This window comes from Acomys minous, assembly GCF_964271855.1.
Source record: "Acomys minous genome assembly, chromosome: 1".
In the NCBI taxonomy this organism is placed as follows: domain Eukaryota; kingdom Metazoa; phylum Chordata; class Mammalia; order Rodentia; family Muridae; genus Acomys; species Acomys minous.
The window spans coordinates 97,131,224-97,148,631 of record NC_140483.1 but is presented as its reverse complement, the minus strand read 5'-3'; the positions used below and the strand labels follow the sequence as shown (position 1 = coordinate 97,148,631).

Here is a 17,408-nt window from a genome sequence, read left to right as displayed (position 1 = left end):
TAGAAGCAGATACACAAAAACCTTTATTAAGTGGAAGTTAGACTTACTTCATGGTAATTAACCTGTTACAAGTGCATCTAAGTTCATGTGTGTGGACACCATAGAAATCAGAATGGTCTTTCTGAAAGACCTGTGTTCTGGCTTGGTGTGTGCCAGAGCAAGCCAAGGGTAGAACCATACACAGAGTCAGTACAGGTTGACAATGACGTCAGACTAGATTGGCAACACCATATTCATTGTTACAGCTAAGCATCACAGAACATGAAAGTCCAAGGACCAGAAGACTATTTCTAAAGGGTTCTTACTCTACACCTTTCCGTCTACTGCATGCTTTGAGGACTGCCCAGCAAATCCTCCTCTCAGGGGGGGGACAGGGGCTCCTTGCTGTACTATACATAAATGGGCCATCAATACTGTAAACGTTTGCTGGTCCTCTTGATGCCCATTGTAAGTAGACAGCAGCCATCCCCTTGGGAAAGTGCAGTTTAACTGGTGTGAACATTTTCTTTTGTACATCTTGAAGCTGAAATTTTTCTTCTTTTCCAATTAGCACCAGTTTATTTGAAAGTATTTTTTTTTCCTGGTGTTAAATCTTAGGAAAAAAAAATTTTTTTTTTGTAAAACTAACACACAAAGTCCAGAACAACAGAGGCAGAAATAATAATAATAATAAAAACAAAAAACAAAAATATGTGTTAGAGAACAGCATTTAGAAAAACATCATCAACATCATTGAAACATTTGACGAATCTATGTACAGTGTGCCAAAAGTTGGCAAGGAGCATGGCTGAGGAACAGTCTCAGAAAAGGTTTGTCAACCTGAACCTCTGCAGGCAGTATTTACAGTCAGAAAAGTATTCAGAAATGTAGTATCGGAACATCTGGGTTTGGCTAAAAATCATATAAAAAGACACATTGCCCCTGCCCGACTAACCTCTAATTAGGTAGCAAACACATCTTGCATGACCATAAGTACCGGGGTTAGAAGTATTTTCCCGTTATTTTACAAACAGCCTAGAAAGCTCCTTAACAGACAGAGAACCAGATCAGCAGAGAAACGTTCCCCATCATCGTCAGACGGAGGGAAGGGATGCTGGAATAGTGGATAAGCTATGACCAAGGAGGAAAGACCGATTATCAGTTGGAAAGCTCTCGTGAAAATGCCCATCAGTGCAAGGGCTGAAGAAATGTGGGTATATTCTATACAGACTCTTCAAAAATATAAGTGATCATCTCCATGTAATTTTGAAAAGAAAAACCTACTTATTTGCCTCGTCAGATAATATTTTTCTGTTTTGTTGCTTTGTGAACTCCTTTAAAGAGCACTCCTCACCCCTGGCTGGATTGAGACTGAACCACAACAAACAAACCTGGGTCTGCTTAGCTGCTGAAATGTTAACTTCCTATGGTTTTGTTGTCTGCCTGCTTTTCTTATGATTTTACAGTGCTGAGAACTGAACCCAAGCCCTCACACATGCCAGGAAAGTGCTCTACCTCTGAGCCACATCCCCGACCCTTATTTACCTGTTAATCCAGTGTTACTGAAGCATCCCTCTCTAAGAGCTGGGCAGCTTGTGTGTGATCCCTTCTCAGGAGAAGGCCTACCCTCCTCATCCACTGTACTGGCTAGCTTTTTTTTTTTCCCTTCCCCAGAAGTTTCAACTGAAATTCTGGATGTGTTGTCTTGAAATCATCAGAGAGAAAAACAAAGGCGTCCCACACCCTTATGAGGATTTGCATTCTCATTTATTTTGAATAATCTGTATCTGTGTTAAGTCTCTATGAAAAAAAAAGTACTTGGATTTGATACAAAATACACGTTTCTCTTTGAAGATGCATAGTTTATAATTTTGTACATTCATTCATTATTAAAGACATTGTAAGGAAGTACTTACCCCTGAAATGATGGCAAGATTGTACCTCAAAAGACCTCTATACACTAAATATGACTGCTGCTCTCAGCCAGTGCCTACCCATGCTCACACTATCATCCCAACGCCACCAGAGCCCGGAGGACCGCTTCCTGGCCTTCAGTTTCGTTTTTGTTGTTTTACCAGACACTATGAGCAAAGCATCCTACAGACAGCGTTTCCGCTAACTACCCCCATTTTAAATATTCGGTAACTTTTTTTTTAATATTTCTAGATTCTGTGTAGAAAAGAATTCAGAAGATGGCTTACCTTTTAACAGCCGAGTATGCTTACGCCCTCCATGAAGGGCAGCTGAGGATCTGCAGCTAATATCCCTCTCTCTCAGACCTTTCATTTGCAAGCAGTGGCTGCAGGCCACCGGACATTTGCTTTTGCTGATAGTCTTGAACCCTTTGGGACCTAGCGTGTATTTTCTTACCCTGAGTTCTTCCATGCATATAGGACTATGATATGAAATATTTTGGAAACTATACTAGGGTATACTAGTTAATTCATAGTGTTTAAGTGACCGACCACAGCCTCTAACCATTAATTACAAAAATAGGTATTTTAGGGCGTACTGTAGGAAAATATGGAGTAATGGTATGTTTATACTATATATGATCCACAGGTCTGACTTACTTGTACACCCAGCGTATTTTTAGTTATGGAAGTCATGGAAACAGTATGCTTTAGGAGGTACCATGTGCTTTCTGAAACATCTAGATTTCATCTGAAGCTTTCTCCCAGTGCTCAGTTTCCCCAGTTGCAACACTCGAAGTTGGAGCTGTGACGTCATACAGGGGTTGATGGTGTCATGTCACAGCCACTGACTTCCAATAATGATACAGAGAAAGGGCCTGAAAAAGAAATCCCTCTGATTGTAATTTGTCAACTTAGGCATCCTCCCCCATTTGGGGATGGATTCCCCCCAGGGGTAACTGAAACCCAAGAGCAGCCATAAGCCCTCAGTGTGCCTCCTCTTTCCTCTGTCTTGTTGCCTGCACCCAGAATAAGGAATGGTGCCCTCCCAGGGCAAGGCATGAATGTTCAACAAGGTGAGAAGACTGAAGCAGTTTTCAACTTCCAGAGACACAAAACAGGGACAGTTGTACTCCTTCATGACACACGAAGGCCGATCCCATCCTCACCCTAATCCTCGGGCAGAAGGCTGAGCGTTCTAACAGACCCCAGCACACTGTCCTGATTACTCTCAGCTCCGAGCTGACTGGAAGGAGTGGTCTCAGACACACAGGAGGAGCAGCAGCTGCCTCTCAGCAAGTTGGTCCTCTGTGCGGAGTGTGGTGCTGAGGGAGACCCACCCCTCACAAGCAGTACGCTACATCTGTTCAGACAGGTTCCCTTGTGGGAAGGGTGAGCCTGAGGCAGCGACCTCAGAGAAAGCATTCAGTAAGCCAGCAAGGACAATGGCCCGCCCCTGGATCTGGAAATGAACCTGGCCTCTGGGGTGAGAAGAGGACTGAAGGGAGGTGTCCACCAGTCAGTACGCTGCTGCCACGATGACAGAAGCGGCAATTGGATGGGGATCTCCCTTCAGACTCTCACGTCTTCTCCAGAGTGTTGCTTTCCCTCTTTAGTTAGGGATGGAGACAGAGCAGAAGGAAAACAGGGGCGACACCTCTGTGTCCCCAAAGGTGTCCTTTAGTGATCACCCTCTTGCCCTTCTCTGGGGTTGCCAGATTCTACTTTGGCTGATCTCACGAATCAACATTTTGGGGGAGAAACTGGTCCTAGTGAAAACGTGAAATAGTTCATCAGCCTCAAGGTTGATCTGTCGTGGCATCTTTGGATGCTCACAATGCTATGGATGGATAGTGGCCGCTGAGAAAGAACATTAAAAGAAGAACCAACTGCTATTTGATTCTAACCCGAACCTTACTTCAAAATCTAGCTGTTTGCTTTGTTTTTGTTCACTAACACTAGGCTCTATGTTCTGCCAGTCAAGGCCAGTACCAAACTATACGACAGAGTTGAAAAGGGCAAAACCATTCGCCTCCTTGCACCCAAAAACCCTAGTAATGAACTAGGTAACAGGCCAATATAGGGTTTGTTGTTGTTTGGTTCCTTCCAGTACCATGACAAGATTGCTCGAGAGTGATTCACCTGGAGCTCAGGATGATCACCCTGGCCCCCTGAAAGCCTCGGATGAAGTTTATTCATACATTGGACAGCCTTTTAATCACTCCCAATGGAAGCAACCTCAAACTCTGCCAGCATTAAGTTGCAGCCAAATTTAAGCATGACATAACCGTTCTTCTAGGCACTTCTGACGTGGTTACAGGTCTTTTCATTTGGGTCTACAAACTGTAACTTTGAGCTGGTTTTTATGTTTTCTGGCATCGATTTGAAATTTAGCTTGGAAAGCTAGAGGCCAGAAGCAAAATATTTTTTCCCCAAGAAGGCAACATTTTTATTTAGAATATTGCTTTAGCCAATACGTTCCTATACTTTGCCATTTTGCTGGCTGGACCTTGAGGAGCAAGTATGGCAGTTACAGTAACATGGGGACATATTTGGGGATGATTAAATTTGCATTTAGTAACATGAATGAGTTTGTTCTTTATTTCTTGACTGAGAACATGGGGGGCCCTGGGAATCCGTGGCTCTTGAGTGACAGTGGAAGACGGCCAAGACAGCCTTTTCCTCCGTCTCTGCAGGTAATGGCAGTGCTGACTCACGGGCTCAAGACTACCCTGCGCTGGCTGCGATGTGAGAGTGGCCTTAGTCCTTGTTTTCTACACTAGGTTCTTATGAAGACCAAAGAAAATACTGTCTGAATGAGACACATCTTCACACGTACAGAATTGTCCTTGTAACATCAGGACTTCAATATGATAGTTTAAAATAATGTAGTTGGACACCCGAAACACCCAAGTGCCTATTGGTTCTGAGGCAGGGTCCTTGCCAGACCAGAGATGTAACAAGGAGAGGGGTGACCTAGGGAGCATTTGAGGGCAGAGGGCAGGGGCACAGGAGGTACGGTGTGCCCCCTTAAAGCTTCAGGGCTCCTGGTTGCCTCCACAAAGGCACAAGACTACTCGCTCGCTTGTTTTCTTTTCCTTCCTTCCCTTTCTTTTTTTCTTTACCAGCCCTTCATCACAGTGGTCCCGGTAGCAGACACAGAAAGAATCAGGGTTGCAGCTATTCATTACTTTGGGGTAATGCCTGGGCGTGCCAGGAAGCAGCTCTGGTCGGAGCTGGGTAACAACTCAGTACGTTCTGACCAGGGGCAAAGCTAATCTAAAGATAAGACATTTCTATTTTTGTCTTCCGTGAGACTAAGCTCCAGGGAGAAATAGCTTCTTTCCTCTTTTGAAATATCTACTGTTCAGATTGTGCCAACACGTGCATCTGTGGTGCTCATGGAGGAACTGGGCCTGTTAGCCAAGGAATGTGGAACTGACTCCCACAGCTCAAACCAGTGGCCACAGGATGCCTCTGCCTCCACACAGCCTTTCTTTGGTCTCTACTACTGGCCAAGAATGTATGTTGGTGGTGGACAACACTTAATTGTCAGGTGGTGCCATGCCTTGAGGTTGGACCTAGCAACCTGGCCTGATGCCTGTGGGTTCTGAGTGTGTGTCTTCCTTTGCCATGGCCAGTGCCTTCTCACTGTTGGTCCTGATCTACCAATCACCTCAATGTACGGCTTCTGTACTCAGGCTTGTGCTGACAGGGAGTAAGATGCGTGCAATACCGTGCAGCAGTGAGCACTTGTTGAGCACTCATGCCCTCAGTGCTGCTATCCCAAGGGGGCAGCATGGAGGGCTGGCTGCAGGCCACCCCATTCAGACGCCAAGCAAGGGGTTCCCTCACACAATGCCTTTATAGTTCTCACTGAAGAGATTCTAAACCTTACACGGAACCAAAGCTGAGGTGGCCTTCTGAGCACATGTCCAGAATTACCCAGTAAGTACACATCTGTCCCACCTCAGCCTCTGTTTTGATAGAATCTGCACACTTGGCTACTCTGGGCTAGCTTTCTGAGTCAGTAAACTCTTGGGAAGAAAAGATGCTTTCTTTAACAGTGAGTGGGCTTGAGGACGTAGGACAACTTAAAATAGTCTTGGCAAAGCTCACAACTATTTGTGTAGCTCCCCTCCTTTTTTATGTCCCATGGGAATACAGTCTTTTTGTTGTTGTTGTTGTTGCTCACATCCTTGGGTGCCTTTGAGTTTTTCACAGTGAAAAACAAACAAAAGTCAAACAAAGCAGTTGTTCTGATGAGGAAAATTATTCAGTTGGTGGTGAGAGCAAAACCAGAAACATTGCTGTCTGTTTAAGAGTTCTTTTCGTGTACATACTCTGATTTTAGACATTTTCAACAAATGATGTTTGCTTAGTAAATTTAGCATGTGGTCCTGATAGGCGGAAAACTCGTAAGGGAATTCATTTCACACCAAAGGAACATTTCTTCCATGGCCTAGAAGCCTATGTATAGCATCTTTTCTTAGGCTTATAATATAGAAGGTGAATCTTCACGTGATTTCCATCCCCCTCCCCCTCCAAGATGCTCTGCAAAGTGGTCATGGTAAGGGGTAGTTGCTGCTGCATTGATTCTCTTGCAAATAACCTTTCCATGTGATCTGCATTTCTACCCTTGCTCAGAGGGTTAGTTGAAAAGATATGCATCAAAACACTTGCTTAAAAGAGGCATAGCCCTTGGATTGATGAACAGGAACTGTGTACACTTCCTGCCAGTTAAAATACTGCATTTTAAAAAATAAGCTACAGTGTATATAAAACCAAGGTCATTTCTCACAAAGTGTTCATGTTCTCTGTGATTATAAAACACAGGACCTTGTAAAATATTTCCAGTTCTGCTAAACTTGAGAAGTTAAGTACTAACGTTTATTATAAAAGTGTCACGTCTCTTGCAGAAGCCTAAGCAGTATATTTCTTTCGTTTGGAAATGTAAGTTGTAATTATTATTGTACTTAAGATTACATTTACCATAACACATCACCATTGTGATTCTCAGACCCACACAATGAAAGTTATAAAACAGGAGATTGTCTTCGGGGGGGGGGGGGGGGGGGAAAGGAGCTATTTACAAAACAGGACAGGAGATACAATTCTCGTTGGGACTCCTGGTCCCGTGATAGGTGCACTCTTTAAAGCATGTGTATCACTGCAGACGGGCCTTCCCGAAGTCAGCCACCAGAAACTCTGCGGGCGTGCAGTTACTCAGGACCACTGGTACCTCAAGGCGCCAACCTCGTTTTTATTTACTAACTCCCCATTTGGCTACTGACGATGCAGAAAAGACAGGATGAAATGGCTGCAGCCTGGAACAATCTCTGCAGGTGGGAGGACCAGGGGAGCCTGTGTGCTGCTGGTAGGGTTCTTTCTTACAGAGAAATCAAGTTTCTAGTTGGATCCTGTGCCTAACGCGGCCTTCGAAATGACCCACACTCCCAAACGTATCTGTAAGATTGACGGGCCCCACCGGTTCCACTCATCTGTATGTATTCACACAGGTCAATGCTACAGCTGATGTGGGTGGTGGAAATTGTACAGGATGTGAGAAAAAAAAAGGAGCACCTTGTCCATTAGAGTCCATGGTAGTGTGCTTCTTAACCGGCCACTAAAGCAAGCTATACGTTGTGTGCAGCTTTCTTTCACTTAGAGACTGCTGTATATAGCTAATCAACAGTTGCCCAAGCTGGGAGATTACAACAAGGGACAACAAGGCCTCTTGTTCACAATTACATTCAGAGGAAGCCTCGCCATGTCTAGGGATGCCCAGCAGGCTCTGCACCTGTGGCTCAAACATCAGTCAGCTTTAGGCCAACTACAAAGGGACAGTTATGCGTGGGGTGTGCCTGCCGTGCCTCACAGAAGTTGCCTGTGCAGTGGACATGGATTTGTCTTGAAGTGATACTGAGTTTACAAGAAAAAGACTTGTTCTGACAAGAAGACTCGAGACAAGTTAAAAACCTTTCCCAGCCTTGGGGCTCTCCAGGTCTGCCTTCGCACGTCCTCCCTGTTTCCCTGAGGAAATAATGGGTAGTATTTACAGGATTCTGGAACTATACTCAATGTATTCTCTTGTATGTACAGTTCTCCTGTCTTTTCTCAGGACCTTCTCCAGTGAATGCCACCTTTGTCTTGAGTGCGCAGTTGTACTGAGAGATCAGGTGGACTCTCACGTGGCCTGCTCACTCAAAGCCCAGGGCTTCTGGCAAAAGTATGACGTGTGAGGGTAGCAGAGATGGTTGACCCCCAACTCAAGTCTTCTTGAATTGCAACAGGGAGCTACACACACGTGATCATCTCTGAAGAGATTTCTTGGAGAGCCCAAGGGTTATATTGCCAGTGCTGTCTCCTACGGATGACGTTCTTTTGCAGCTTGGTTACAGGTGGCAGGGACTGCCTCATAAGGGAGCCTCGGTTGTCAGGCACCCCAAGCCCACTCTGGTTTGACAACTCATTGCTTTCTTCCTGGTGCTGGCTTTTACCAATCCATGGAGAAACTTTCCAGACATTAAGGCGGCAGAAGGGTGAGCCTGTTGGATGGACCGGGGACAAGGTGGCTCCCATGTTGTTTCAGACATCTGCAGCAGCCATGGAGGGTCCTCGGCTGAGTGGCCCATCAGCAGCAGGCAGGCATGTGCAGGTCTTCTGCTTTGCCTCCTTGACATGCTTGTACCTGGGGGTTTTCTCCACGTTGTCTCACTGACTTTCCCAAACTAAGTGTCCATACTCTGGGCAGGCTAAGGCTGGAAACTCTTGCCTGTTGCTCACATTGCTTTCTAGTTGGCTGGAGAATGTCCTGTCAGTCACTCTTAAGTACCTTCTCTGGGAGATACGAGAAACCTTTTTGGAGAAATGGGCATCACGGAAGAAAACGAGTCAGACATTTCCACTGGACAGGAATCCACTGCATCGTCACTCTTTTTGCAGACAGGGCTGTGAGCCCTGGGGATGCGCAGCGCTTCAGCCTAGCAGCCAGCTCGCCTGAGATGGTGACCACCCTTTCCATCTCTGTTTCTCCACAAAACGTGGACACAAAAAGAATCTAGTTTCATGGAGATGGCATCAAATGAAAAGTCAGGCTTTATTTGGCACTTTGTTTGGGTCCCCAAATAACAAAACAACTATTTAAAAAAAAAATGTAACTCATAAAAAAAGGTAACTCAACAACCAGCAACTGTACGCTGCAATTCGGAGCTTCCTGGTCCCCTGCAAATACACCGTTCTGCACAGGGGATGGGCACACTGTCCAGAGCTGTACTCAGGGTTTGTCTGTACCTGGAAGCCAGATGAGAAAAGATTCAGTGCCTAGGGCTGGCCTGCAGACTCAGGCCCCCAGGTAGGGCTGGAGATGCAGAAGAGCTGGTATGTTGAAGGCTTTAGAGAGAACAAAGGGTCCAGGCTGGGTATTTGGTGTCTTGATTCGGCTGACACTGCGCACAGCTGAGCAGCCTCAGCACTAACTACCTGTGGTCTGTGGGCATCAGCCACAGTGCCCTGCTTAAGGACCTCTCTCATGCAGAGAGCATTCCTCCAATCTGAAGTTCTTCAAGAGAAGACGGAGTCAACCTTACATCACTTTAATATTTTGATTCAAGTCTTCATCTGTGATTTTTTAAAAAAAAATCTGGGAGCTTTGCTGAGGAGGAAAACGTTTAGCCTTAGGTCCATCTACTGTAAGCACATGTTGGACCACTTGGTCAAACAGTGGACCGTGACAATCTACATGCTGCTCAGGGCCTCTTGGACCAGCTAGACCATCATCTCGCAGCAGCGAGGCTCCAGGAGACAGGACAGAGGACAGGCCTAGGGGAAAGAACTGAGCTCTGCATTTTTTTTTTCCAGCTCTGCATTTTAAAAGCAAAATGCTGCTTCCTGGTTGCAGGTCAAAACAGCTGGAACAGCTGGAGCGGCTGATGCTAATTATCAACCTATAGGAAATCAGATAAAGCTTTCTCTTGAAATAAGTGTTTTGTTTTCTCTCTTAAATATCTGAAGGGAAAGATCAGGCTCTTTTATCAAGAAATAATCCTCTGGAAAAAGCCATATGAATTTAAAAAATAAAATTGTCAAAATATATGAACGCACCAATTAAGGGTGTTCCACTGTAGAATCTCTCTCTATATGTACCTCTTACATAAAAAAGAGGCGCCTCTGACTACTGCATGACTCTTTTCCACTCTGTAGAAAAGCACCGTGTACAGTCTATAAACGTACTAAGCTTTCCTCTGTGCAATCTCACGTAACATTTGATTGGCTGACACCGTGTTCCCCACCCCAGTGCCACCTGTAAGGTGCTCTTACTTTGCACAGGTACAGGACACTCAGCTCGGCTCACATACAGACAGGGCTTGCTGGCTGCTCTTCAAGCTTCGCCCCTCAGACTCCCAAGGCCACCAGTGCAGATGTTCCTGCAGCTGGAAGCCAGTGTGATCCCCGGCTCTACTGAACGGCGAGAGTCCTATACCAAGATGCGTTTTCCTTTGGGCACCCTGTAAGTTAGTTTCTGAGCAAGTCTTAATACATTGTTCCAACTTTTTTATAAGGAAAAAAAATATCCATATAAGTCACTTGCCCACCAACTCACCTCCTAGACACATAAAGCAAGAACTCTATAAAAAGTGCACGCAGAATGGAAGTTGGTTGGCTGCCCTACTGGGTTTTTCTGCACAGAGAGGGGCATGGCAGCTGTGCCCTGCTCCTAGCAAAGCTGGTGGGCCAGTCTGGAGTTTTCTATCTAGGTGGAGTTGGAGAGCAGGGTGAAAACCCACAGTCCTGGCTACAGTCTTGACGAGACAAAGCAGGGCACACTCTCCAAGTTGCAGTTCGTGTGATATCCCTGAAAGAAGCATGGAGGCTTACCAGGTCGCTACTGGTGCCGGCTCGCATCGGAGCTGTGGCGGGCAGAGATGTAGTGCTGTCACCGCTTGGGATCCAAGGACGACTCCTGCGTGCTCTGTGAAGTGTCTCTGGGTGTCCTGACCTCAGCTTACGGCTGAAGTCTGCCGGTGACTCCCACGGCCAGTCACTTTTGGCCTTATGCTACCCCGGGCCTCCAAGCTAACATCTTTACAATGGTTCCACTTGGAGTCCTTGAAAAGCAAAACAGACACAGAAAAGATACCCACCCGACTGCAGCTCTTTCCTGAAATACATCATGATCCAGACTGCTCCAAGGAGTCAGAGGGAAAACAGGGAAATAAATGCCTATTCACAAGGTAGGTACTATTCTTTGTACAAATGCTACCTTGCATTGTGTAGCTTATGGGCGTATTGTCTAAGTGTCAAAAAAACCCTCGAAAATACCCAGTTCAGAAAGCTTATCAAAATCTGGCTTCTCCCTAGGTGAAGTGGGCCTGGCTGGCGATGCTGCGACAAGACCAGCAAACAAAGCTGGCTTTTCTTTTGAAGGAAAAAGTCCTTCTTGCTGCTCTCACCCAGGTTCTCAGAGTAGTGCAGGCGATAATTATTATTATTATTTTTTGCCTTTTTTTGTTTGTTTTTTGCTTTAATTCCACCAAGGAATTATATTCCTGGAATTCCAGGAAGGGTTTTCCCTGGGCCTTGAGTGGCTTCCTTTGGAAGTCGAGGCAGGAATGACTAGGGTGAGCCTGACTCCTGGCTCAGTCGATGAACCGCTGGCAGGCCTTCTTCCAGCGGCAGGCAGTGCACCACATGTCCCTGTTTTCCATCCCATAAACCTTGCGGCACTTTTTGCCTTCTCCTCTGGGCTTCCTGTAAGACAGACAGCAGAGATGTGTTCAGGGACAGGAACTGGATGGGCCATCTGGGGAAAGAGCTCAGGTGAGGAACAAACACCCGACCCAGAAGGGAGTAGGTGCTCAGGAGGGCTGGGCACTCCCTGCCTACTGCACTTAGCTGCTTCTAAGTTTCATTCGTAGAAATCTTATTTGGCCACTTTTTGTAAGTGGAAGCAAACCCCGGGCTGTGGTGGTGCACACCTTTAACCCCAGCACTCTGGAGGCAGAGGTGGGCGGATCTCTGAGTTCGAGGCCAGCCTGGTCTCCAGAGTAAGTGCCAGGACAGCCAAGGCTACACAGAGAAACCCTGTCTTGAAAAACCAAAAAACAAAACAACAACAAAAAACACAAGAGATGGGGTGGATCTGGGGAAACATTTGCTGTTCAAGCATGAGGAGTGAGTCTGGGCCCCTGGAACCTATCCAGAGCTGGCCACGGCAGCGCGCGCCTGTGGTCGGCTGTAATCCAGGTGCTCACACAGCAAGGTGGGGGGTGCAGACAGGGAGATCCCTGCAAGCTCCTGAGCCAGCTAGCGTGGTATATAGAGTGGGCGAGCGAGAGACCCTGTCTAGGTAAGACTGAAAGCAAAGACAAACACCCAAATTGTCTTCAAATCTCCACACGTGCACCACGGCATGCATGTACACTCATAGGTGTACCTGTGTTTTATGTGCCCCCCCAATACCCCACCTCATGCAGAACAAATAAACAACAGCAAAAGTAAACAAAACACAGACCAACAGAGAACAGTTTTCAGTGTGCCTTTCCTTTCCAGTGTTCAGAATTCTGCTTGGAGGCCTCCTGGAAGACTCACCTGGATCTAGACTAAAGCTAACTTGTCATTCATGTCACACAGAGTTTAATGGGGGACCATGGTCACCATGACTTAACCTGAAAACTACAAGTACCCTTAACCAGTTACTGGATAGGAAACCATGGGGATGAAGGAAAGTGCGCTGCACGGATGGGGAGGAATCTTACGAAACGTTGTATTTTGGTTCTTTTTGCTATTTTTCCCCCTGGGAATTCCTCTGAGGTGAGGCATGTAGCTTCAAGCAATCATACCTCAGGCTGACTGTCCCTCTGGGTGGAGAGGACAGGGCTGTGTGGGCGTGCTGTCTCTGCTCTCCTGAGCCCACTGGGTGATGATGATGTGTTGGCGACACCTGCGAAACAAGGAAAATCAGGTTGATGGAGCAGTCCAACCCCCTCCCATTTATCTGGCCTCTGTGGTGTGGGCAATGGTCCTTGAGCATAAAACATGAAGAAGAAAGGCTTGTTCTCAACTGCATGCTGTTATGGTTAAGGTTAAGCGAATGTTAAGGCTAAACTGGCAAGGTTAGGAACTCCGGGGCTGAAACTACAAAGAGCTTGCAGCTGGTATGTGATAGTCTGCTGATTAATGTGACTGTCCTTTACCTCCCCTCAGACCGCAGAGAGTAGGGGAGTGAGCATACTCCTGCTGGCAGCGCTCCTCTCATTATCTTCCAAGCTCACACAGAAAAGCCCACGAAGTGATGAGCACACAGTGGCTTTTCCAGCCCCAAGTTGAACGTGGCCAGGTCTGTTGTAACAACAGCCTGCTGTCCGGTGCCACCTCAGTGTGGGTTGAGGGGTAGGACACAAGCCTGTCATGCTTAGGCAGCAAGCTGCTTACCCGTGAGCCAGCTTGCCAGCCCTGCTCTCTGCATTTTAATCTTGTGTCTCAAACATTTTGAAAAGTCTACCTTGAAGCATATTTTACTAAGTATAACACTACACGCCACTTTTATGAGTTAGCATCCCTCAGTGTGAGCTGCAGGCTGGCCCCTGTGCTGAGCAGCACAGCTCTACAGTTTTGGAATGGAGGAGGCTGTCTGAGAAAGGTCATATGCTTGGCTTGAGGTCAGAGGTCATGGATCAGCCAGCTGTCTGACCTGTGCCTCCTCCCAGGAGAGCAGTAATATGGATTCATGATGCCCGTCTGAATATGCTTAGAGAAATTTCTTTGTGATCTTTCTCTCATAGGGACTAGAAAAACACTTTTGACTGGAATAATCTTTCAGTAGCATTTTAAACCCAGTTTCTAGGCAATAAAAAAAAAATGAACCTGAGTGTTTTCACTAGTTACTTTTCTTGTAGTTGGGACAGGGCACGTGACAGACATAACATAACCCGCAGGATGTTCACCTTGGCTTACAGTTCAGGGAACGCTGCCTGCCACGCTGGGAGAGGAGGGCATGGTGGGAGCCTGGGCACAGCTCAGACTTGCAGTTTGCAAAGCAGGTCAGGCTGGAAGTAGATATGAACTTTAAGATCCTCCTGTGGCAGTTCACTTCCGCCAGCTAGGCCCCACCTCCTAAAGGCTCCACAACCTTCTAAGCATCATCCCAAGGCTGGGGCTGAGTGTGCTAACACATGACCCTATGGGAGCATTTCACTTCATATCCAAAGTATAATAACCACCCCCAAAATGAAGCATGTTCTTTCTACTCACTTTGGTTTTTTTGTTGTTTTGTTTTTTGTTTTTGTTTTTGTTTTTTAAAGACAAGGTCTCATGTAGCTCAGGCTGTCCTCAAATTTACTATGTGGTTGAGGTTGGCATCGAACTCTTGATCTTTTTGTCTTTACCTCTCAACTGCTGGGACTAGAGGCATCATACACCATCAAGGCTGGCCTCCCCACTTCTCCTAAAATTTTATGTTGAAATTTTAAATCTTCAGCCTGGCTGTATTGAAAAGTAAGCCCTTCAAGCAATGGAAGGCTGGATGGTGTCATAAGGATAGGGCCCTGATCCAATAGGATTAGTGTTACTAGAGAAGACCACCCCCCCCCCCCCCCCCCCCGTGCATATGCCTTCTCAACAAGAAGAGACAGCAGCGGGCTGGCATGCGTGTGTTCCTTCTCTCTGATCTCCACCTGCAGTTCCTTCCGTCTCACCATTGACTGCATGTACTAAGAAAAAGCCAGGTGCAGACACGGCTCCCATGGTGGACGTCTACAGATTAGGAGAAGAGACCTCACCAGATGAAGACATCTTGATGTTGAGCTTGCAGCTTCCGGGAAGCAGACTGCTGCTGCTTACACTTACCCAATCTATGCAACTTTGACATAGTGGCTTGGGACGACACACGAAGGGGCCAAGAGCTCTTAGTTTTCAGTCAGAACAACAGAGAGAGGCATTGGTGCAGAAGAACAGAGTAGAAGTGGCCAAGTTAAGGAAAGCGGTTATCAGGTATGGCCTGCTCCTCTGGATTACACCCCAGCCTTCGGCTAGGGAAGCCTGCATAGAGGGGCTGTAACGTCTGCAGATATGAGTCTTCATGACTCTACTTTGGGAAGGGGGCTCCGGGATGGGACTCATTAAAGCCAGTAGTCAAGAAATCCGCACAAGGTGAACGACCAAAGTCTGCAGACCTGGGGGGGTGTCCCAAGGCATCTCTTCAACACCAGAACTCAAAAATGAGGGAGAAATAGGTTCTTTAACACAGGATGACAGCCCCTGGGCATTCGTATGGGAGCACAAAGACAGACAAGATTTTTATAAAACAGAATCCACTCTGTTTGGAATTTTGAGACAGACCCACCCTTAATCTTCCTTTTAATTTAAAAGTTTGAGAGTTGCTACCTGGAGCCATCATACCATGTCAGAGTGAGGAAGTTCGTATTCTTGGATTCTGCCTAGCTCCCTGTCTCACGGGGTTTGGGCTAGATTCTGCGTGGCATGGAGTCAGTGGACAGGCTAACCCTGCAGCTGTGTGGGACAGGCTTGCGAAAAGTCAGGCCACCTGCAGGACAGCAGCACTGACAGGGGTTCAGAAGCACAGGAACATTCTCAGTGCTACATGCCTGTCTTTCTAGAGTCAAACGAAGCTTTAAAAATATACTCACACCCTTAAAATAGGAACAGCAAGCTTGACTGCTGTGTGTTTATCTAAGCCTTGGCCAAGCGGATTCCAAACAAGAGAGACTGGAAATTCTCCAGTCTGAGAAACTGGGAATGGGAAGTGAAGTCTGGGAGAAAGCTCAGTTGTTAAAATGCCTGCTGCACAATCATGAAGACCTAAGTGTGGAACCCCGAATGCATGGAAGACGGGACACAGAGGCATGCGGGACACCTGGGACAGTGGTGCCACAGGTGGGGGCCAGGCAGACCCTGGAGTCCACCAACCAGCTGGCTAAGTAATGTGTGCTCTAGCTCAGAGGCCTTGCCTCAAACCATAAGGTTCAGAATGGCTAAGGAAAACAACTGACGTCAGCTTCAGGTCCATGGATATGTACCCACAAATGAGTATGTACACACACACACACACACACACACACACACACACACACACACACGGAATAAATGAGAAAGTCCCAGTAAGTAGAATTTCCAGTTAACCCAGATATTGCATCTATTTTCTGTGCAATCTCACTGTTAGAATATCCCTGGAGACCAACACAGAAATGAAACATTTTGTTAAAAAAAAAAAAAAAAGAAGAAGAAGAAGAGGAAGGAGGCGGAGGGCGTTGAGATTGAGGGTAGAGACAGCTATAGTATCTATGGAAGAGTTCTAAGATTTCATTGTTAGGAAACAAACAGCATAAGGAATCCTGGCTGGCATCCTACAGAGACATTTAGGAACCGGGAGAACAGACAGCTGGTTAAAAAGCAGAATGATGCCTCTATGATGGTTTAATTTAAGAAGCACAGCAGAGTCGGGCGGTGGTGGCGCACCCTGTAATCCCAGCATTTGGGTCAGATCTCAGAGGCCAGCCTGGTTACAGAGTGAGTTCCAGGACAGCCAGGGCTACACAGGGAAACCCTGTCTCCAAGCCCCAGGCCCCTGGTAAAGCACAGCAGGAGCTAGGCATGGTGGACCCCGAGGCAGGAAAGCAAACTCAAGGCCTGCCTGGGCTGTAGTAGGAGTTTAAGTCCAACCTGAACAACTCTGTGGGCTTGGGTGTCAGACTAACAAGCAGAAAGAGAGGAACCCGGCTGCCTAGTAGGAGAGGCCTTCCATTCAGATCTGAGAACCGGACAGAGCACGGTGCTCAGTGGTAAAGACGTCTCATGCTGTCCTTGCTTTTATTTCAGGCGAGCAGAATGGCCGGTGTGCTTGGAAATTCTTCCTAAGTTAAGATCAGGAACTGAGGAAGTGCTACCCTGTCAGCCCGTAGCAGGAATCGGAGTTGGAGCTTTCACTCTGGGTGTGATGGTGGGCAATCTTCACTGTCAACTTGACAGAATTTAGGACCCACATCTGGGTGATTCTGGGATGGCAGCCCAGGGGGGTACAGGGAGGAGGGAAGGCCTACCCTAAGTGGCCTGGGCCCTGGATTGGGGGGAAAAGATGGATGCAGGGGGACACCAGTGTTCATCTCTCTGCTTTGAGCTGGGGACACAACACGGCAAGTCACCTGACACACACACTGCCCCAGCCTCCCCACCAAGGCAGACTAAGAACCCAAACAAAACCGTTCTTCCTTCAATTGCTTTCCTTGGGTGTTTGGTCACAGCAGTAGGGAAAGGATCAAAGAAGGCACCGGAGCCTCCTTTTCTGTTGCTGTAATGAGACACTCTGGAAAGGTTTTACTATGGTCACAGTTCAAGGGGGCAGTCCGCCATGATGGGGACGTCACAGCAGTGGGGACCCGAAGCAGCACAGTGTATCCATGATCAGGAAGCAGGCTGCGATGAACATGTGCTCTTTCTCCACTGTATTATCTAGATTTGCAGGCAGGAGATGGTGCTAGCCATGGCGGGCCAGTCTCTCCA

At 47.0% G+C, this 17,408-nt stretch overlaps 1 protein-coding gene across 2 annotated transcripts in view; it reads right to left on the bottom strand.

The window, feature by feature from the left end:
- Positions 1 to 17,408, bottom strand: part of ZNF704 (zinc finger protein 704) — a 185,963-nt gene continuing 168,555 nt past the window's right edge. Inside the window, exons 8-10 of one of the 2 annotated variants that reach the window (XR_014780071.1) lie at positions 12,734 to 12,834; positions 10,770 to 11,642; positions 1 to 9,185 (exon numbers count right to left, since the gene is read on the bottom strand). Coding sequence is in view for 1 of the 2 variants with exons in the window: in XM_084786077.1 (XP_084642203.1) it covers positions 11,531 to 11,642; positions 12,734 to 12,834 (213 nt within the window). In the remaining variant the exon portion in view is untranslated. Of the gene's footprint in view, positions 11,643 to 12,733; positions 12,835 to 17,408 lie in introns of both variants that reach the window. The other variant, XM_084786077.1, reaches the window with a different exon arrangement.